We start from the raw sequence: 23,347 nt of genomic DNA on the forward strand, positions 1-23,347 counted from the left end.
AATATAAAGTACTAACTTGCACTAAACGAGAGGTTCAACTCTCAATTCATTTCAGCGAATCGGTTCTTTCGAGTCGTTCGTTGTAAAGAACAGATTCTTCGTCTGCGCCCTGGCGTAATTACGTCATTCTCATTTCACACTGGCACACATTGCATTTCATTATACTTTTAATCACTTTTAAACAGTGATTTGTGAACATTTCGTTCAGCACAGGGTATATTAAAAGGTAACAATAAATCAGTTAAATCGAATTTCTGTCTGCATTTCTTTCTGTCTTGTGAAATCCTGGTTCCGCCCAACTTCTAGATTCAGCAGGAGTAAACCAGTTCAACCGGATTCATTTAAAAGATTTAGAAGAGCAATGTATTCACAAATCAGACACTACTTCTTACCAATGACTTTTACTTAAAAAAAAAGTGATATATATATATATATATATATATATATATATATATATATATATAAATGTATATTTTTCATTGTTGAAAAAGTGGAGATAACACCTGAGAACATGAAATTGATAGGCTACAGATGATTTGATAAATTTGATGTGTATACATTTATTGTTGTGATTTTACATAGCTTGCATTAAAAGTTCATGAAGTAGAGCTTTTTTAAATGTTCTTTTTAGGCATCATATTCCCAGAATAGCAATGTTTTCATCAATCAGTGTAGAAGTTGTTTCATAAATAGTCCATAAAATCCTTAAATTAATTTAAATATTCCACTGGGCCATAACATGTCAGTGTATGCAAGACAAGAGGTAGAATATCAAGCTCTTTTTCAGATTTGTTTTCAGTGCTTCAAAGTTGCAGAATGTGTGTGAGCATGAGGGTCCGTGCATCAAACTTATTTACATATAGAGCAACTGTATTAATGCATTATTCAGCAACATTGCTACTGATTCAAAGCCATTAGCTAGCATTCCAAAGCACTTCTAAACAATTGACAACTGCAATTATTCCTTCAGATGTACATCTATTTCCCAGTACAACAAAGTAGATACACCAGAAGCTGTCTTTCCAAAGTATCATTCCCAAACTGTCCGGAACATTGTAAAATCCTTGAACATATCAGTTTGACTTGATTCATTGTCTCACTTCCAATGAGTGTTCAGTATTCATTGGTATCACTCAATGTCAGTCCCAATTTCCTGCAATAGTTCGAAATTACAGTATGCTTACTGCCAGAGAATCTTCTGTATTTTAAAATCCAAAATCTCAAACTTGCATTAGTGGTACCTAGTTTTGTCACAAGGATGTTTGTGTATCTGTGTGTATTTGGTGTTCAATCAAAAAGAGAAAACAAGCCTGCTTGATGCATGCAGAGGCATTCTAGGAAAGTATTACACAGGCTGGGAAGCTAGTCTGCCATGAGAGACAGACAGATGCAAAAGATCAAACTCCACTTGAATTATCTTAGTTGTTTTAGAAAATACATGCACTTCTACCAAAAAAAAAAAAAAAGAGTATCAACCTCAGCTGATGCAGCTTCTCGGATAATGTTTGAATTAATTAGCTACACTTTGCAAGATGGTCAATTAGTGAAAAGAGTTTAGTGAAAAGCGTTCAGTGGCTCGTTACAAAAGAGTTAAAACCACATTTGAGTGTGTGTGGTCATGCATTTTATTGCATGTGTATGTTTGCAGGGCCGTAACCATCACAGACAACCACAGTCCAAAATTTAGAAATTGCCAATTGTCCCTCACCAGATTTGATATTCTTTACGTTGCTGTGTTTGTTGTTAGGATCACAAAACATTTTAAATCATTTTAGGCTGGTCTGCCTCAATGGTCTGACAGCTCTCGTCAGAGTCAAAATGATTGAGATGACCTTTCAAAACCAAGAAGGCAGGCTTTACGAACATGAATTCCAGCTTGATGCTTCCGTGTTTGACAGTGGAAGAATGTGAGGTAAGATGTAAGAAGTTAACCATATGCTAACTGACAACTGTTACAAAATATTAAATGTCTGACAATGATATCCAATTATATGCAAACGACTCAAATTTATTTGTTACATTTAACCATTTTGAATTGAAAATGTAGGCTGAATAATTTGTTATTCAAATTATAATGTAATGCATAATTGACTGACAAGATATGAAATTATTTTATATTTTCGAAATATTAGACATACACAAAAAACTGTATGTGTACCTATTTTAAATTCACAGTCTATTAAGTGATATAATAAGTCAAACTGAATGGATACTTTCCAAATACTTTTATCCTGCCTCTTTTACTGTTCTTTTTATTTTTGTGTATTCCCTTAAATCCATTTAAATCCTTTAATTAAATGAATTCCCCCCAAGTTAACTATATTGTTACAGCCAAACAAAAGGTTGAATGTTTGTTGTTACATGAGTGCACTGTAATGAGCTGTGAAGACAAGAAACCGTTTTAGAGGAGCTGCATTCTTTCCATATACATTTAAACAGTGAGCGAGAAATAAGCACTAGATGGAGCAAAAAATACACGGAAATTCAAAACAAAAGGACCGGAGTTTGGCAGGCACAGAGAGCAGAGGGTCTGACGGGTTAAACTCTGTTATATCGGGTGTAGTGTTTGGTCTTTATTATGGAAAGAACAGATAAAACCTTCCCCAATGATACATATACTGTTTTTCAAACAGCATATTCATCTGCTTCACATCATCCCTTCAGCAAGAGAAATTCCTCATCTCAGATCTGTCATTTTTTCCTCAGATTTTCTCTGCCCCCTTTCTTGAATCCAGATGTGATTTATTCCAGAATCCTTCGCCCAATATCAGAGGGCAGATTCTGGGTAAAAAGCTCCTGATGATCCGTGCGACGGTGGGTGGAGTCGGCGCAGTGATGCGACGGATGTCGAGCTGAGGTCTCCGCAGCTACGCAGGTGGATTCCCCCGGCCCTTACAGGGTCATCATCATGGCGGTGGGCAGTATGGCGACTGTCACTAAGGGAGTGATGGTGTCCACGGCAGTGATGATGGATGTGCTGCTGCTGCTGCCCCCTGCTGGCCCCCAGAGAGTTACGAAGTACCTTCATAGAAACATGTAATGGGTTATTTTGTAGTCTCTTTAATACAAGCCTTGTCACTCGGTGGTCCTCTTTGAAAATCCTCTCGGGCATCCAAGTGCAGCTCTTATCTCTTTGGTTGGGGAAACATCAAACTCTCTAAAACTGTTCACTAAACTTAGGATTACATATCATATTTGAAATCATCAAAGAAATCTGCCAACATCCGTGTCCTTTGCTCAGATAGTGTTATAAAAAGCTTATATCTCAGGCTAGATCAGCCAGTGTGCATGCGCATTCCTAAGAGCACGTCTCAGATTGCTGACTGTTTCTACAGCAACCGGGACTTCTAACGGTAGGTGCAGTGACACGCTGACTTTACCGATTAGCGATTGGCTCGTTCATTCAGAAGGCGGGGCTTCCTGCGATTATGCGGCCATATTGAGTGTTGCATTTTTCCCCATTCAAAACTATACAAGTGACATGTCTTGGGTATTCTATAGTCTCAGATTGTACTACACAGAATTCTAGCTGAACTAAATGATTTCATTTATGGTGTTGGCAATGTTTTACCTGTTCTAATGACAGACCTCCATCACCTGCTGTCCTCTTTTTAGTCCCCTGAGTACAGTTTGCGGTATGCTCAGTTGCAGGTGCTAAATTACGTTTGGATCTCTGCAGAAAACGTTGCACTAAAACTTTGGTGACCTGTAATTGAAATGGAAAATGTGTGTTTTTTATATATATATATATATATATATATATATATATATATATATATATATATATATATATATATATATATGTATATGTGTGTGTGTGTATATAATATATATGTGTGTATGTATATACACACACACACATTTATACATTTAACATTATTAATATTGGGAAGAAAAGGGGGGTTGACAGATTTTGGGGTCCTAGGCATCAAAAAGACTAACCTTGAGGTCTCCAAGTGAAAGTGCACAGTCTTTGGGTAAACGCAGCGAGGTGGCTGGGACTTGTTTTGAGGGCAGCCGACTACTTATAGCCTTAATGCTGCCTTTTCTGGGCAGGGAAGCAGGAAGTGCCAGAGAGGAGCGAGGCAGCAAACCAGCTCCAGACGATACTCCTACGCCACAAAAGTAATACAAACAAACCAAATTATTCAAATATAGTGTGAAGGGAAACAGATTATTAAAAATAAATGTATAAAATAATGATTTTATTATTATTAGTATGTTATTAAAGTTTTAATTAAGGATTTGTTTCAAATTAGCTTTTATATTGACATTTTTGTTTTATGTTAGTTTATTCAAGTTTGAGTTATGTTAAGTCATTTTGTCATTTTTATTAGTTTTAACTTTTCAATTAATTGTTCTTTTTAAACTAAAACATATGGTTGTTTGTAAGTTTGGTTTCTTCCAACCAAAGAGTTTGACATACTTGACCACATTTTATTCTAATCACTGTTCTCGTGTTTAGGTATGATAGCTTTTTTGTCCAACTTCCTCCTTACTATCTCATTGTGACTGAATGGGTCGAGTTACTAAACAAGAGTTTTTTGACATATAAATGTGGGTGGTCATGCAAAATAGTTTACAATGTACATTTATTATGTGTTACCATGATTACAACATTTTTTAAATGTAAAATAAAGCTGTATATAAACTAAATGAAAATTCTACTAAATTAAATAAGTTTAAGATGAAGCAATAAATAAATTATGGTTTATATAAACCATATATGGTTTTCCTGTTCCAGGTATCATTTTTTTGGGTCATTCTGTTAATCCTATGTTCCTCCCAATTCCCTCGTTATCCTGTGTATTTAAGCCCCAGTCTGGGTGTGTGTTGGATTTAATAAATGAAGTTTTGTTCCTTCCGGCAGCATATCGTGACATAACAACATTATTAAATTTCAACTCAATTAAAAATATCAACTGAAAATATAAAATATAAAAATAAAATAATTTGTTTATATATATATATATATATATATATATATATATATATATATATATATATATATATATATATATATATATATATATATATATATATATAAAACTATAATAGTACAAAATAAAACTTAATATCACTGTGTTCCTATATAGAAACATCTCTGTGTTTTGAGAGTGCTAACTCTTACCTGTTTCTGATGAGGTCTGCGATCCCCCCTCACTGACTCCTTTATTGCCTCCTGAGAGACTGAAATCCCCTGAGAAGAGAAGAGCACAAACACGTTATCGTCAAAGAAAACTAATTCATGTTTTCACATAAATCCCAGACAATTGTAATCTGTTACATATGCATGTTCATACCTGTGTCAGTTGAAGAGCTGAGTCCTGGTTCACTGTGTGACCTCATGAGAGGTAAGAAGCTGTCGCTGTCTTTTCTATCACGTCCAATTTGCTCACGGAAACCTGGCCGGGGAAAGAGCACTGGTACTGCGTGGTCCGGCCGTTCTTGAGCAGGACCCGTTGGGGCTGTGGTAGATGGGTTACTAAATGCAGATGAGGAGTCCCGTCGGGAAGGTGTGCAGGGCCGAACTCGGATTTCTGGGATAGAGGAATGTTGAGATCCTGCTAGGAACTCCAACTGAGAGCAGCTACTTGCCAACAGAGCCTGACGCCTCAACACTGGAGACCTGTGGAGGAAATTATGAAAGAACTTTACAGCTAAAGGTGATTTTATTTAACCATTATATTCATTATTTGAAAAGATTATTTATAATTCTCTAGCTGAGCTTCCATACGATTACTGAGGTATGTTTTACAAGGATATATAGCCAAAGCATGATACCAGAATTGAATTTAGCAGGTGATCACGTGATGCACTAAATGTTCTAACCGCACTGGTGTAACTGTACGTCAAAGGTTTAAAGACTCAACTTTTTCCCACCTGTAGGTAGAGGTGTTGTACGTGCTCGGGGAGGAGCAGGAGTTCGATCTCTCGCCTCGGAAACAACGTCTTCTGGAAGGAGCCACCATTCCCTCAGGATGTTGTGTGGAAGAACGGAAGCTGGCGTACTCTGCCCCCTCCCCTCCCTCACTGCCCCCCCGAGGCCGGGACCGCATACCAACACCAACTTCCATGAGGCAGGAGTCCTCAGATGGGGAGCTGTCATCTGGAATATCCACAATCTCAGACATCAACAGAGAGCCACTGTCCATTGACACTAAGAGAGAGGATATATAAAATGTACACATGTACACATAGTTTGGTGATTTAATAATGTTCATACACACTTGGCACTCCCGTAATGTAGGATGTTACATAGAATGTCTGTATATAGGTGATCACAAGAGACGCAATTGAAGCGCACATTAAAACTGACTTACTAAAATGTATCTTAAAGGCATAGCTCACCCAAAAATGGTCAATTCTACTATCATTTACTCACTTTCAAGTAGTTCAGTTGTACAGTTTTTGATGACAGAATTTTCATTTTTGGGTGACCTGTGCCTTTAACAGCAGGTGGAAACAGGCCTGTTTGCTAAAGGATGAACAGAAGAGAGGCGAGACTCACCTTCACCACTGAATGCTATGGATGTTCCCCTCTCTCCAGAAAGCTCATTGGCTTGAGTGTCATACACTGTGGCCTACGAACAGTGAGAGTTAGTACATGAGCACAGTATTACAAAAATGACGATGATTACAATTCTTAAAAAAATGATGCAAAGCATGATACCATGAAAGAAACTAATAATTTTAATCAGCTAGGATGCATTATACTGATCAAAACTGAGAGTAAGACCTTCATAATGTTATAAAAGATTTCTACATTAGAACGATTTCTGAAGGATCGTGAGACACTGAAGACTGGCGTAAAGAAAATTTCAGCCTTGGCAAGACAGCAATAAATTACATTTTAATAATACCATATTTTCCGGACTATAAGTCACACTTTTTTCATAGTTTGGACGGTCCTGCGACTTGTTTATCAAAATTAATTTGACATGAACCGAGAGAAAAGAACCAGAGAAATTAACCAATAGAAAACATTACCGTCTACAGCCACGAGAGGGCGCTCTATTGTGCTCAGTGCTCCTGTGGTCTACGCTGAAGACATAGAGCGCCCTCTCGCGGCTGTAAACGGTAATGTTTTCTCTTGGTTCTAAATAAATGCGACTAATAGTCCAGTGCGACTTATATATGTTTTTTTCCTCATCATGACGTATTTTTGAAATGATGCGACTTATACTGAGGTGCGACTTATAGTCCGAAAAATATGGTATCTCATAATATTAATATTTTAACTGTTCTTTTTTTATCCAGTTATTGTAGCATCAGATTTTTTTCTTTTTTTAAAGGTTTGAATCAGAAGTTATGAAAACACATTACACACTGGCTGTAATAATAATTCAAATAAAAATATAATATTATATATATATATATATATATATATATATATATATATATATATATATATATATATATATATATATATATATAATTAAATTACTGTTGTTGTTTTAAAAAAATAATAATGATAAAATAATTATTTTTTAGAAATACTGAATTTAATTTTCGGTTCAAACAATGCATCTTTACTCCCCTCGATGCATGCAGGTACCTGACTGGGAGCCCTTTGACCCATCACTGCCTCGTAAGGAGGAGGGCAATCCGTTGGGTACAGAGGCACTGGACTCTCCATTGATCCATTATATGTGACACTGCAGGCACACATAGGAAAATGAAATTATAATCAAAATAAAAGGCATGACAGAAGAAGTGCAGTTCAAATGGACAGATGCATAGAAGAATAAAAATGATAAAAATGATAAGAAAAAGAGATTGAGTACAAATATTACAAGAACATTTAACAACACTGAGAAGACGTCATCCGAACAATACTCTGTCAGTGCATCTCTAGTAGCTAAGTGACCTTACTAAACATACTAAATACTAAAAGGCTTTCACCCAAAAATAAAAACTAGCCTATGTTTTACTCAACCTCAAAGCATCCTACAGTAGGTGTATAAGACTTTCTTCTTTCAGACGAATCCTATCAGAGTTATTCCTGCTCTTTCTAGCATTAGAATTACATGGCCGGGTTTTTTTTTCAGTAGTCCAAAAGTAGTCAAACAAAGTGCATCCATCCATGATAAAACATGCCTCCTGTTGCAAATCGATGCATTTTTGTAAGAAGAATTCCCTTTTTTTTTTTAAATATAAACACTTTTTGACAAACATTATCTGCTGTAACAACTTGCATTGTTTGACATTTAGAGGAAGTTAGAGAAAAGTGTTTATAACGTTTTAAATATGGATATTTTTCTTGCAAAAACACAGTTATTTGCAATAGGAGGTTTTTATTCACCCCCTGGAGCCACGTGAGGCACGTTATATTACAAATGGATGTGCTTTATTTGACAACTTTTGGACTGTTGAAAAAAAAAAACATTCTGCCATTCTAATGCTTGGAAGAGCAAGGATAATATTTAATATAACTTGGATTAGATTCATCTGAGAGAAGAAAGATACATACCGTATTTTTCGAACTACAAGTGGCACCTGAGTATAAGTCGCATCAGTCCAAAAATACGTCATGACGAGGAAAAAAACATATATAAATATGTGTTTTCACCTCTGTGCATCGGTCTCAGAGCTGCAGGTGTATTCAGGAGGGTAGTACGGTGGTGGTGGAATGGGTGGAACAAACTCCTCAAAGTCCATCATGTTACTGAGAAATGCATCCTGAGGAGTGGTGCATTCTGGGTTTACAGAGCGAGAGCGATGAGGAGCCAGCTACAACAAACAGAGTGGGATGAGATAAAGGGTCATGAGTCTATCTAAGCACTGTAACATTTGAGTGAAAAATACAGCTATTAAAAGTGTTTTAGTGCAAAGCTTTTGTGCATTTTGTCTCACTAGATGCAGTAGGTCCAGAGAGAATATGTGAATGCTGCAGGTGACCGTGGACAGAGTGCAGATAATAGTAGAGAGAATACTAAGACCACAGGCACTGAACAGCAGATCCTGCACATACATAAAATATCATGGTTAAGTTTGTTTTGGGGGCCTGGGACCATCCCAAACACCCTATAAGGGTTAACGGACCCCACCTTGAGCCGGTGACGCACAGAGTGGCAGTCTGAATGTCGGTAGAGGAGTAGTGCCTCATCTTCTGTTATAGAACATTTCTGCTTGGGGTCACAGCAAAGACACAGATGACTGTGCACCTGCAACAAGCACACAGATAAGATTTGATTAGGAGAGGAGAGGAGAGGAGAGGAGAGGAGAGGAGAGGAGAGAATGTACCTGACAGGTAACATAAGATTTGACCATCTGTGCATTCTGACATGAGAGCATGGAACCAGCCAGACTGAGAATCACACACACTGCAGACAGCAGCATGAAGAGCGACACCTGGACGAAACAAAAACAGCATCACTGCAAAAACTAAAAGGAGCGGACAAAAGCACAAATGCAGACAAGTCCTGTCAAGATGATATAGATACGCACGACGAGAGTGAAGGGCCTCCTCCATGATATCACACCAACTACTCCGGATGCCACAACCTGTTTAAAAAAAAAAAAAAAAACTATTTTAAGGAATAGATGTATTTTCTTCATGCAAATCTACATAAGATGGCTTTAGAGCAAAAGCTGTATCAACCATTTTTATATTGCCTTCATGGTGCTTTTTAGCCATTTTGGAGTTTGATTATATCTATCTAACTATCTATCTATCTATATGTATAGATATGGATAGATATGGATAGATATATTATAATAAATAGATTATTTTAAGAACACACACACATACTCACACACACACACACACACACACAGATATATATATATATATATATATATATATATATATATATATATATATATATATATCAACATATAATGAAAACTGTTTGGTTTGCAACTTTCTTAAAAATATCTTCTTTTGGATTCCACGAAAGAAAGATATTTATACGTTTTTTTTTTGGTTGTATGATTTTTACCAAGATTCTTCTGTGAACAATCCCTTATCCAACCCCACCCGACCCCATCCCATTTATATAACTTTTTTCTTTTAAATGTTCTTAGATATCTATTGCTATATATTTAAATGGCCCTGTGGGGTTGATAGCAGAGATTAAATACAGCATGTTCCACTGCAGGACACATCATGCCAATATTTATATATTCAAATAAACGATCCCAGAAACTTACAAAGAAGCCAGCCCAGAAAGGACAGGACTGTCTGACACGGGGTGATGAGGTGAAGGCGAGGCTTGTGAAGCTGAAGGCAAGCACCATGGCCCCCAGTGCAAGGTGACACAAGCCCAGGTACAGCAGCACGCGCGCACTGGTCCGCCCAGACATCCTTCTGCGACTACCGGACAGGGCTCGAGACCCCGACATCGAGGCCACGCTGCTGGAGTCCGACGGTGAGGGCATGGTGGCTACTGAAACGCTTCCTAAATTATGGGACTATGTGTTTAATATGTGAAGAAGATAATCCTTTAAATACGCCGTTAGGGTCTATATCACATCCACAGCTGTTAAAACTCAACTTATGTTGTGTCAACACTTATTCTTGGCGTCGTACATCTGCATTCTCCGATATCCCTTGATGTGGCTTGCTCCACAGCCCACCTGCCGTCTCTCTCTCCCCATCCCCGCGGCATTGCGGTACCCAGAGCCTTCGGCAGGCCGCGCGGAGCGGAGCAGTTTCGGCCTTCTAGCTACTCGAAGAGGAAAACACAATACGAGTCCTGCTCACATCGAAGTGTATCTTCACCGGGTATCCACTAGAGAGCCTCGCAGCCCCCACCTGAACTCGGAAAACACGTCTCATGAAGCACAACGGTGTCGGGAGAGAAAAGGGAAGAGTCGACACAAAGGGAAATGAAAGCAGGCGCGCGGAGGCAGTTTGTTGTGAACAGCTCGCTATGTTGCTTCCGTGATGCATCCGTTTGTTTTGAATAATAATTATAAAGCCACGATATTCCCTTTGAGAGCATTTTATCCTAGGTTCAGTCTCCCCCTTTTCCTCCCGCAGTCACGAGGACTCTCATCCCGTCCGTATCCCGGACATGAGCATCACTACGTAATCGCGCCAGACTTGAATAGTCTTTGCTTACGTGTGTTATTCACACATATATACTTTGCGCCATGTAAACGTTGTCCGAGGCAATTTCAGCGGGACTTCGTTTCAGTAAGATAAAATATGCAGCGCATTATGGTAGCACGTGTCCGTAAAATTTGTTCAATGCGGCACCGCATTCACCCAGAGCGAGGTGCTGATGCTGCACTGGGTGGGCGGTTGCTTGGCAACCTTCTCCGACAGTCACAACTGTTGGCGACCTTTCCGCGCATGCGCAGTATACACCGCTTCGCTTTTTATCATTTTACGTTCATTTTGCAGACGCTTTTATCCGCATGAAATGTGAAACGTGGTTTGCGTCAACGTTCAAAATAGTGAAAGAAAAGGAAAAAGTAAAAGCAGAGATAAGTGTTACTGCCACAAATAAAATAAAAAACACTATAAATATGAGATTTTGAACATTATTTACTTTATTAAAAGAATATCATTGTACAAATTCTGAGAAATATGCTGTGGAGAAGAATATAGAAATGTGTATTAAGGCAGGAAGACAGAAACTTCATGCAAAATTTGTATTATTTCTGACCATAATCCCTTTTGTAGAAACACACTGTGAATTTTCAATAGAACATTATTATAATCCCAACCATAATCCATCAATTATTTTCTCATCTAACATCCTAAAATCTCTCATCCATCCTTTAGAGTACAAAGTCTTTCAAATTGAAGTTGTTCACCTTTTATAGCAATAAACATTAAAACCATTTGTCAAAAAGTGCTGATTAGCCATCAAACTGGACTATATATTTCCCTTGAAATTCATTCAGTAGGTACTTGTTATCCAATTTGACGAAGCAAAACTTGTGCGAACCAACATTGTCTCAACTATAGCTAAGTCAGTTTCTGTTGCGTAGTGCGAAAATATAAACATGAAGTAAAAAAAAAAAAAACTAACTGCATGAAGGTTGTACCCTGTGTCAGATCTCGTATCATATATTTCATATCTTACTAGTGCCATCATACTTTGAAACCACTTCCTATTAGCATTCCATGTTCACTTTGCAAATGATTCCCTGGCATTAACACTGCGAGATTACTGTATGTGATTGTGTGTGTTTGTGTGTAGTGAGACCATCCTCTGGATAAAAGCATATCTAAAGAAGAAGACATTTGGATGACTTTTTCTCTGTGCTGGTAATTTTAACCTCACGATCAGTGGGAGCCTGTAAAAACAGCAAATACAAGTAATGTAATATAATGTCTGCAGCCTGGTAGATTTGTTACTGATCTTGTTAACTTAGTCTTTAGATCTGTCTGAGATAGATATAGATATATATATATAGATATATATAGATAGATAGATATAGATATATATGTCATGTGATACCAGTCAAGATAAAACTACAAATAAGAACAGCTGAATCACTTGAGTACATAGAAACTCAAGAGTGATTGTGTGTTTCGCCATTAAACATGCAGACAATAAACATCGATATTCATTTTATGTATCACACACTGGAAACTCACCGGCTTCTTATTTGACATCAGCAAAATGTCTCGTGCAAGAGCAGCAAAAGACTATGGAAAGAAAGTTAATTTAAAAGTAGACAAACTACATAAAATTTAACATACTGAAATGCAAAGATTTACATTTACGGTACATGAAGTCATTTAGCAGACGCTTTTATCTAAAGCGACTTACAAATGAGGACAATGGAAGCAATCAAAATACAACAAAAAGAGCAATGATAAGTGCTAGAACAAGAAAACAGATAGAATAGAAAAAGAATAGAGCAAGTTAGTGTTAGAGTGTTTTTTTTTATAATTGTATAATAAATTAAAAGAAAATAGAATACAAAAAGATTAGAAAGGTAGTTCGATTTTTTTTTTTTTTAAAGAATAGAATTAGAATAGTGAGTGCTAAGGTTAGATTTACTTTACATATTGTTTTCATTGTTAACTGTATTTATGTTTTTATTATTAACATTCTGGAAACTGAAACTCATAAAACATCTCAATATCAAAACAATCATTACTAAGAATACAAGACTAATACAGATAACTGTATGACAGACAAAGATCAACTGTGACTATAAACTAACGATACGGAGCTAGACAAACTAGAATACTGCATTTCTTTGTTCATACCTCCTCAACGTTGATGCTCGATTTTGCACTAGTCTCGAAGAATCGAATACCATGTTCCTTTGCGAGCTATAATAAATGGAAAAAAGAGAGAATCACTTTTTTTTTAAGAAAATAATTTAAGTTTGTTTTAAGCTGAAAAAAAAAAACATCTACAGGTGCATCTCAATAAATTATCATTTATTTCAGTAATTCAACTCAAATTGTGAAAGTATGTTCATTTACTGTACATGTACTCAATACTTTGTAGGGGCTTCTTTTGCTTTAATTACTGCCTCCATTCGGCGTGGCATGGAGGTGATCATTTTGCAGCACTGCTGAGGTGGTATGGAAGCCCAGGTTTCTTTGACAGTGACCTTCAGCTCATCTGCATTTTTTGGTCTCATTTCCCATTTTCCTCTTGACAACACCCGATAGATTTTCTCTGAGGTTCAGGTCTGGTGAGTTTACTGCCCAGTCAAGCACACCAACACCATGGTCATTTAAACAACTTTTAGTGCTTTTGGCAGTGTAGGCAGGTGCCAAATCATGCTGGAAAATAAAATCAGCATCTTCAAAAAGCTGGTCAGCAGAAGGAAGCATGAAATGCTCCAAAATTTCTTGGTAAATGGGTGCAGTGACTATGGTTTTCAAAAAATACAATGGAACATCACCAGTAGATGACATTGAACCCTAAATCATCACAGACTGTGAAAACTCAACACTGGACTTCAAGCAGCTTGGGCTATGAGCTTCTCCACCCTTCCTCCAGACTCTAGAACCTTGGTTTCCAAATGAAATACAAATTTTGCTCTCATCTGAAAACAGGACTTTAAACCACTGGGCAATAGTCCAGTTCTTCTTCTCCTTAGCCCAGGTAAGACGCCTCTGATGTTGTCTGTGGTTCAGCAAATTCCTTGACACGTCTGTGTGTGGTGGCTCTTGATGCCTTGACCCCAGCCTCAGTCCATTCCTTGTTCACTCAAAGTTGATTTTGCTTGACAATCCTCATAAGGCTGCGGTTTTCTCGGTTGGTTGTGAAACCTTTTTTCCCACACTTTTTCCTTCCGCTCAACTTTCTGTTAAAGATACAATTTGTAAGATATTTGAGGTAAAATATTCAAAAACCACTAGTCTAGTGTTATATATTTTGTCCAGCTGATTACTAACAATATCTCTAATGTATTCAACTACTTGTAAATCATGAGAAAATTCCCATTTTAAACAGTGACACGGGGCAGTGCAGTCACCTGTCAATGACGTAAGTTACCCTTTGTTACCGCCTTTACTGATGTAGAAACAACATGACAAAAGTGTCATGAACAAATTCGGAAGTAGTGTCTAGTGTCCAGCAAACCACTAGCTTGCTTTAAGCAGTTCCTTATTTACTTCTTGCACTTTTTATGGTGGATTGTGTTACTTATTTATGGAACATAATTGGTGTTTACCGTCTGCCACTGGTTCAGTCTACAAGGACAGCTCCCGTAAACGTAAGCGTATGGGCCAACCAAACGACCCAAGAAGAGTTTGGGACAAGAGGAGAGAAAGAGCAAGGATCAATATCGGTGTTGCATTTTCTAGATGGAGAGAGCTTCGCGACAAACTTCAACTAGAAAGAGATGCCAATCTCACTTGTGTTTTACTCGACAGGTGTGTTGTTTTTATTCGTGTCTTTACAGAAAACGTATGCTATTATAATGATCATCAAGATTAGTATTATGGGGCATACGGGCCAAATGCGGGGCATCGAGTTTCTAGACCCACGCGAGGACACATCTGATCCATAATCTGATCGTGTCTTTGCATTAATCTACTTACACAAATCGTTGAACTCACGTTTACTATGTATAGCCAATTATTGTGTTTGAATGCACATGAGTGTATATATTTTAACAAGTGGTTATCGTTTGCATATCATCTGACTAAACAGTAATCAATTAAATCCATCATTTATCTTTCCATCTGATTGATGGCCGTCAGGGGTTGAGTAGAAGACAACAAATCCCATCATTCCATGCGTCATCGAACCACGCGATTGTTATTGTTTTGGTAGTGCGCCCTCTAGTGGCAGGTCCTACAACCTGTACCTTAACCATGCTTGGATACAGCACTCTGTGAACAGCCAGCTTTTTTGGCAATGAATGTTTGTGGCTTACCCTCCTTATGAAGGGTGTCAATGATTGTCTTCTGGACAACTGTCAGGTCAGATCAGATATTCCCCATGATTGTGTAGCTTAGTGAACCAAACTGAGAGACCATTTTGAAGGCTCAGGAAACCTTTTATTAGCTGATTGGCATTCACCATATTCCAATTTGTTGTGAATTGGTGGGTTTTCGTTAAACGTGAGCCAAAATCATCACAATTAAAAGAACCAAAGACTTAAACTACTTTAGTCGGTGTGCATTGAATTTATTTAATACAGGAGTTTCACAATTTGAGTTGAATTACTGAAATGAACTTATCCAAGACATTCTAATTTTTGAGATGCACCTGTATGTAGTATAAAAATTAACTAATTTCACATATGTAGTGATGCTGTAAATAACACACTATAAATAAATTGACTGAAAGCTATTCCTAGAACCAATAAAACACCTTTAATGTACCTGGTCAGCTCTTACCTTCTCACCTATCTCCTTTGACACTTTCCTTTTGGCCTCAATATCACACTTGTTACCCAGTAACATCCGACTTACACCTGCTGATGCATTCTGGGAAACAGAGCATAAAAATGCACTCACTTCCTCATGTTCTTCACAAACGAGACTGATAACAAAAGGACCCATTTGTATTTTCACTGCATCTCTTTTCTGGTAACCTGTGCAGGACCTACTTCCTATGGCATCTTATTAAGAACTGAAATTAACATTTAATAAAGCTTGTTTCATTTTATGCTTTTCTGGAGGTTGCAGAAAAATAGCTGATTGTAATCGTTCTATATGCAATATAGAATTGTTATTTTGTAAATAACAGGGGGGAAAAAACTAAATCAATATACCGAACCTTTAAATTCAAATTCCCAAATGTTAGATTTTATTATGATGGTTTCCCTAAAAAAAAAAAAAAAAAAAAATGGGTCAAGCTGTCCAAACTAATAACTATGGGTATGGGATACAGAAATATGCTAAGGGTCATATGTCCACCTTTACTTGCAGGGACGTACTAATTCATTTAATCATCTACTGAATTACATTTCCTTTAAAAAAAAAAAAACTATAAATGACTAACAGTGTAACTGTAATTTTCCTTTTACGCTCTTACTTCTTTGATGCTCTTCATCCAGTTCTGAATATTTTCAAAGGATTTTTCATCAGTGATGTCATACACAAGGATGATGCCCTGAAACACGGGATCAGAATAATGCACCATTACCATCAAGACCTGCTTCAATAATGTTGAAATAATCTGGGTATCACAATAACCACATAAGTAAGTTTACAGATGGCTATAGGACCAAAAAGAATAGTCTGCATGTTTCTCGCCTCACCATAGCCCCTCTGTAGTATGCAGTAGTGATGGTCTTAAACCTCTCCTGTCCTGCTGTGTCCCTAGCAAATAAAACCAGTTGCATGCAGAACATATTTTAGCATCCAGAAAGCTTGTCAGTAAAAAAAAGTTTAATGTTTAATATATTTATTTTATAGCAGCTGGACTTTGCACTTCAGACTGTTATCGTGGACAAACGTAAATGACTTTATTGAATTGTCAAAAGGTCTGTGGGAAGTCTTAGCTAAAGTCAACTGGACTCCACCTTTGGCACATTTACACAGAGCTTTCTGTTTTAACAGTGAGCTGTCAAACAGAAATAGACAGTGAAGACGTTTTCTTTAGTACACAACACTGCCACTGTATTTACACAGACACTCTGTACATATGTAAAGAGTTTTCACTGAATAGACTTTAATAAAGCATAACTTTTAACTACTCTGATTTAACAAACATTTAAAAATTACTAATATATTTCATGTTAAATTTATAGTCAGCTGAAAAAAAAAAATCATTACTTAAAATAAACTGTTACTGAAATTAAATATAAAATAAAAATAAAAACTTATTTCAATTAAGTTGGCAGAAAAAAATCTGGCAACATTTCTCATTTTAATTTAGTTTAGCTTGTTTAGTTTAGCTTTTAGTTCTTGAATCACTAAATCAGATTTTTTTTTTAAATGACAAAACACAACAAAGTTATGATATTAACACAGAATACATATATTACAAAAAAAAATAAAAATAATAATAATAATAATATATATATATATATATATATATATATATATATATATATATATATATATATATATATATATATATTTTTTTTTTTTTTTTTTTTTTTTTTTTTTTTTTTTTTTTTTACCAGACTTGCAGTTTGACTTTCTTTCCCTCAACCTCAACGGTCTTCACTTTGAAGTCAATACCTAGGAAAAAGAAAAAGGGAAACGGATAAACCAGGAGGGGCAGGAAGGAAGGGTTAACATGTTTTAACCCCAAGAGGCATAATAAAAGTGGACTAATGAATGTCTGCTACATTCAGAAATACAAGAGCAGACATAATGAGACACATCCAATGCTCTGATGGTATAATAAACACCCTGGTTTGTTTTTCAGTGAATTAGATGGGAGGGAGGGAAGGGGTCTTTTGAAGATCTGGGTGAATGCACTAAATGCCATCCCTCCATCTGATGCAGAAAAGAAGGGCGGAATAGGTGGGGGAAGAGATTGCAAAATGAGATACAGAGAGGGGGCAGGCTGTGGCTGGCAGAAGTAAAGTAGCGCGAGAGGGCCGGAAATGCAATCAGGGAGGAGGATTCACAGAGCACAGGACGATCCGCAGGACTGATCGAGTTATACTGGGGCAGGCTGGAATGAGATGACGTTTAGACTAGTACTGACATGAACCAGCTCTTGGGTAGCACTTGTTTTACAAGCTAGAAACTTGGCAGAAGAGCGAAACGTCTAACCGTATCAAACAGTATTTGAAACCGGTTCATTCTGTTCACTTACCGATGGTTGATATGTACGTTGAATTAAAATCGTCCTCTGCAAAACGGATGATCAAGCAGGTCTTGCCAACACCACTATCGCCAATAAGCAATAATTTAAAGAGGAAGTCGTATTTCTTTGCCATTGTTCTTCACCTAGTTAATTCAGCAAGTTTCAGATGACTTTCCCCTCTATTTGTTCCTAACACTCAGTCACACGCACAGCCTTTTAAAATCCTTCCCTCTGATTAATGTCCTCCTCGTTTCAAACTTCATGGATTTTCTTTCCTTGGAAAACTGTCACCGGTGAACTTAATTTTTGCTTTGTTGTCGCTGTGCTTCCAGGTACGAGATAAAAAAAAAATAAACAAAAAGCAAAATGGTAAAAGTTTGCTCACAGCCCTTTGACGCGTCTGTTGGGAGCTTTTCACTGCGGATGCCACGCATTCGCCATTTCGGTCCGCACTGCGCTAGTTTTCTCTCCTGTACCGACAGACTTTCAGCATTCATCCATACATAGACAACAGCGGACTTTTGTTCTCCCTAAACTTTCCCTTGCCCGAGTTCCCAAAAGCTGACGTCGAGGGAGGGAGAGGTTTAATAAAACAGCGCCGAGTAGAACCGAGAAACGCGTCTGTCGACAGAGGGCGCCATTGACACACAACATGCTGAAATAAAGCACCCGTTGAACCCACAGCGTTTTCGGGGCTTTTTTGTAAGTCTGTTTATTTTATTTTATTGGAAGCAAGGTTTGTGACGTTGTCAAGACTTTATCTACCGTCCTGCAGACTTCATTCCAACACAACTGTCTGTAATTATCAAGTAGCCCTGAACACTTAGCTGATTCAGGGGTGTTTGATTGGGTTTGAAGCTGAAATCTGTAGGACGGTAGCTCTTCATGAGAAGGGCTGGAGACCACTGCTCTAAAGGCTTTCCCAAAATCTCTACATCACTTTTATAAATACTACTGAAAGCAATTGTTTCGCACACGTAGTGATGAATGAATTTGTAATGGACGTGCAAACTGGGCACGTTAGCAGAATTGGTTTAGTATTATTTATAAATAATAATAATAATAGGTTTAGCTATTTAACAGTATTTTGAATTGGCTTGTATTTATATATATATATATATATATATATATATATATATATATATATATATATATATATATATATATATATAGTTTTTGCTGAATAATATTTGTATTCAACGATGATAAACACGGGCAATTATAATTAGCATATTGTGATAACAGTTCATTATTTTCCATAATGTAATGATAAAAATTAAACTTTCATATATTTTAGATTCATTGCACACCAACTGAAATATTTCAGGTCTTTTATTGTTTTAATACTGATGATTTTGGCATACAGCTCATGAAAACCCAAAATTCCTATCTCAAAAAATTAGCATATCATGAAAAGGTTCTCTAAACGAGCTATTAACCTAATCATCTGAATCAACTAATTAACTCTAAACGCCTGCAAAAGATTCCTGAGGCTTTTAAAAAAACTCCCAGCCTGGTTCATTACTCAAAACCACAATCGTGGGTAAGACTGCTGACCTGACTGCTGTCCAGAAGGCCATCATTGACACCCTCAAGCAAGAGGGTAAGACACAGAAAGAAATTTCTGAACGAATAGGCTGTTCCCAGAGTGCTGTATCAAGGCACCAGTGGGAAGTCTGTGGAAAGGAAAAAGTGTGGCAAAAAACGCTGCACAACGAGAAGAGGTGACCAGACCCTGAGGAAGATTGTGGAGAAGGACCGATTCCAGACCTAGGGGGACCTGTGGAAGCAGTGGACTGAGTCTGGAGTAGAAACATCCAGAGCCACCGTGCACAGGCTTGTGCAGGAAATGGGCTACAGAGAAGCAGCACTGGACTGTAGCTCAGTGGTCCAAAGTACTTTTTTCGGATGAAAGCAAACTTTGCATTTAATTCGGAAATCAAGGTGCCAGAGTCTGGAGGAAGACTGGGGAGAAGGAAATGCCAAAATGCCTGAAGTCCAGTGTCAAGTACCCACAGTCAGTGATGGTCTGGGGTGCCATGTCAGCTGATGGTGTTGGTCCACTGTTTTATCAAGGGCAGGGTCAATGTAGCTAGCTATCAGGAGATTTTGGAGCACTTCATGCTTCCATCTGCTGAAAAGCTTTATGGAGATGAAGATTTCGTTTTTCAGCATGACCTGGCACCTGCTCACAGTGCCAAAACCACTGGTAAATGGGTCATTATACGAAAACGTGCCATTTCCCACTTTTAATGTTTGATTTTCAAATTTCTGTTTTGAAAATCTTTAAGCCCCTTTTTGGATTAAGTAGATCCTTACCTCTCAGGAAAATGTGCCGTGCCATCTCAGGCTATCTTATTTTTTTCATTTTTTTCATTTAACTAATTTAAATGTGTGTTTTTGGTCAACCCTGTTACCAACATATTAATTACTTTTTGAAAAGGTTTTAAATACATGTATAGAACAAATCTGATATACTGTGGAAGATATACTCCCCCTTGTTACATTAAGAGTGTTTGTGAATTGAGAATATTGAAAGTTTTATTTTTTTAAGGGGATGAATACGTTCATTTCCAAATTACACTCTCCCAGCATCTTCTGTTTTAAGAAAAATGTATGGAAACAAAAATTAAACACCTCAATTCAATTTTGAGTGGATTATTAGCCTCTCTTACTAAACATTTACAATTAATTGATTACATTTTTATTTACATTTTTTAAGTTATATTAGAATATTATACAAGTAACAGGGTTGACACATCAGTTACAGGGTTGACAACAGCTACCGTATTGATTATACTGCTTGTTTGAGTTACAATTATGGTTGTAATGGAGTCTTAATTGGACATTCATAAACCTTTAATTCAACATGACTAATCAGCATATTATGTAGACGGCTCTATTGAGATATTTTAGCATAAAAATGATGAAAAACCGAAACTTATCTGTTTGCATGAACTTTAACTTTAAAATGTTTTAACTGTTGCCCCGCCTTCTACTTCTCAAACCTCATACTTTCTATGATATTGTGCTGAGAAAACACAGATTTAACCATTCTGTGTTGGTAGTGGCGTGTACCACAGTTTGCTTTGCCAATTGAGAAACTTGATTGGTAAACGGTTTGCCAGAATATACCCTGACCCAGATCTATCCCGTTAGTGAAGCATTGGTTTCCACACTGGTTTCATTAAATAAATAAATAAAGGAAATTATTATTTTAAAAGATTCACGAATAAGAATCATCTGTTCACGAATTGGATCGTGAACTTGCATTACCGAGCCAAAGATGATACTGAACATTTCGAATGAATAAAGAAGTTCATCTGTAAACCACATAAAGCTATTGTTTGACTTCATAAACCTTTATTTTATGCATGCTTCGTATGGATCTGTTGACTGAATGCATAGTGTGATTTCTAGGAGAATGTTTGTGTCGTTATGTGCTTGTAACGGGAAAAAATCAGTCGCGGTATTGTTTGAAATCCCCAAACTTAAATATTAAATTAATAAATTACATCAAAATAAAAGTAATCACTGGTAATCTAAAATAGTTTTCAGATGTTACTGTAATCTGATTACCCCTTATTTAAAATGTAATTTTAACGAAATACAGTGACTCATATTTTGTATTTTACATACGTAACGCTGTTACATGTATTTCGTTACACCCCAGCCCTGATTATTTATGATTGTGTAGCATACTGTAAATGTAAGTAGTTCACATGCCATCAAATAATCATACAAGTCACACAAGCTTGATTTATTTTTTGACAAGAAAACTTTTTCAAACTATTTGGATGGAGTGCATGTATGGAGAGTATCCCAAATGCAAACTGAAAAGCTTGTTAATTTATTGACTTCTCATAATCTTTATTTGATTTATAAAGCACATTTATAAAACCCAATGCACTTGTGTGTATCAGTATAGATCAGTAACCTCAACATATTTTAGCCTATCTATCAGTAGAATAAATAAAAAAACATGATTTTTAGGGATAAAAACTGTAAAAAACATGTATATTATGTATACTATTTGTAAGAAAAGTATGTCTGTTAAAATTCTCAGTCATCCAGGTCATAGTTATCCAAGAAGGGTTGGCTCAGGGGTGACAACCCCACAGAGGTTAAATGCCTGGCACTCCCCATCAGTCATTTAGAAATGAAGAAACCCCTTGGATGAGAGGCAATAGCTTCAAATATGGACGTACTTAGTCCAGTTGCCCTTGATTTAACCCTTCTTGTGTATACAACATGGGTAAGACACACAAAAGCGTACTTGGGTCAACCCTCTTACCCTGGAATGGTTACAGGGTTGACGGTAACAGGGTTGACGAAAAAGGTTATTGCCGGCCATTACTAGCCATGAGGTATAGGTAATGACACTACATTACGTGCCTTAATGAGAGGCTTAAATATTATCATATATGTAAATTTTTAAATATGTACAAAAAACTTTTTAACATATGCTTTTCTGGTAACAGGGCTGACACAATGAGCGTGTCCCTGTCTTTCAGACATTACATAACCTCAAAGAAAATTCATTAAAAAGAAGAGAACACTTACTTGTCTTCTACCATCAACTTCATGAAAGTCAGATAATGTCACTTCCTGGAACTGATGCAACTTTTGGAACAGTCCATTATCTTTAAAGAGGTGTTTTTACAAAAAGTAACAGGGTTGACGAGAACCTAGGGACCCGACTAAATTGTGTGTTTTTTTATTTTATTTGACACGTTAAGAATAAAATCCATTTATGACTAATGAACTGACACTTAAGGCTTTATACAAGTATATGTTTTTTTATGATAGTTTGACTTTTTTGGCCTCGATAGCAAGTAGAAGTAGAAAAATCTTACTGAGGGACAGGCCATTTTCAACATTTCTTCAAGATGCTTTGTACAAAAATGTGATTAAAATCCTTTAAAAACCAAAGAAACAGAAAATAATTTATTCTTATATTATGAGACATTATGGAAACTAAAATATAAAATATTCTATTTCTTTTATGTTTTATTAAGATTTACAGAGCTTTTTTTCCCTGAGGGACACAAAATGGCACGTTTTCGTATAATGACCCAAATGGTTTACTGACCATTGTATTACTGTGCTCAATTGGCCTGCCAACTCTCCTGACCTGAACCCCAAAAATATTATAACACCAATATTATTATTCAATTATTGTAATATTATGTATTATA

The 23,347-nt window shown here is 36.8% G+C and overlaps 2 protein-coding genes across 3 annotated transcripts; both read right to left on the bottom strand.

Moving 5' to 3' along the window:
* Nucleotides 1-540: 540 nt before the first annotated feature.
* On the bottom strand, nucleotides 541-11,255 carry fam189b (family with sequence similarity 189 member B). Of its 2 annotated transcripts, XM_026285072.1 has the most exons (14): nucleotides 10,156-10,383; nucleotides 9,451-9,507; nucleotides 9,247-9,354; nucleotides 9,051-9,167; nucleotides 8,857-8,964; nucleotides 8,573-8,733; nucleotides 7,559-7,658; nucleotides 6,512-6,584; nucleotides 5,884-6,160; nucleotides 5,304-5,629; nucleotides 5,132-5,200; nucleotides 3,943-4,112; nucleotides 3,572-3,706; nucleotides 541-3,022 (listed from the first exon to the last, which is right to left on the bottom strand). In XM_026285072.1, the coding sequence occupies exons 1-14, from the start codon at nucleotides 10,381-10,383 to the stop codon at nucleotides 2,768-2,770; spliced, it is 2,184 nt and encodes a 727-aa protein (XP_026140857.1). In that variant the 3' UTR covers nucleotides 541-2,767. The 2 variants fall into 2 exon arrangements, with proteins under 2 accessions (XP_026140857.1, XP_026140858.1); XM_026285073.1 differs by lacking the exon at nucleotides 9,247-9,354 and having other exon boundaries at nucleotides 10,156-11,255.
* Nucleotides 11,256-11,479: 224 nt separating this feature from the next.
* Nucleotides 11,480-18,787, bottom strand: rab13 (RAB13, member RAS oncogene family). Its single transcript, XM_026285075.1, has 8 exons — nucleotides 18,159-18,787; nucleotides 17,512-17,572; nucleotides 16,645-16,705; nucleotides 16,419-16,496; nucleotides 15,779-15,868; nucleotides 13,181-13,246; nucleotides 12,560-12,610; nucleotides 11,480-12,255 (listed from the first exon to the last, which is right to left on the bottom strand). The coding sequence occupies exons 1-8, from the start codon at nucleotides 18,280-18,282 to the stop codon at nucleotides 12,187-12,189; spliced, it is 600 nt and encodes a 199-aa protein (XP_026140860.1). The 5' UTR covers nucleotides 18,283-18,787; the 3' UTR covers nucleotides 11,480-12,186.
* Between the last annotated feature and the right edge of the window lie 4,560 nt (nucleotides 18,788-23,347).

This window comes from Carassius auratus, chromosome 16, assembly GCF_003368295.1.
Source record: "Carassius auratus strain Wakin chromosome 16, ASM336829v1, whole genome shotgun sequence".
In the NCBI taxonomy this organism is placed as follows: Eukaryota; Metazoa; Chordata; class Actinopteri; order Cypriniformes; family Cyprinidae; genus Carassius; species Carassius auratus.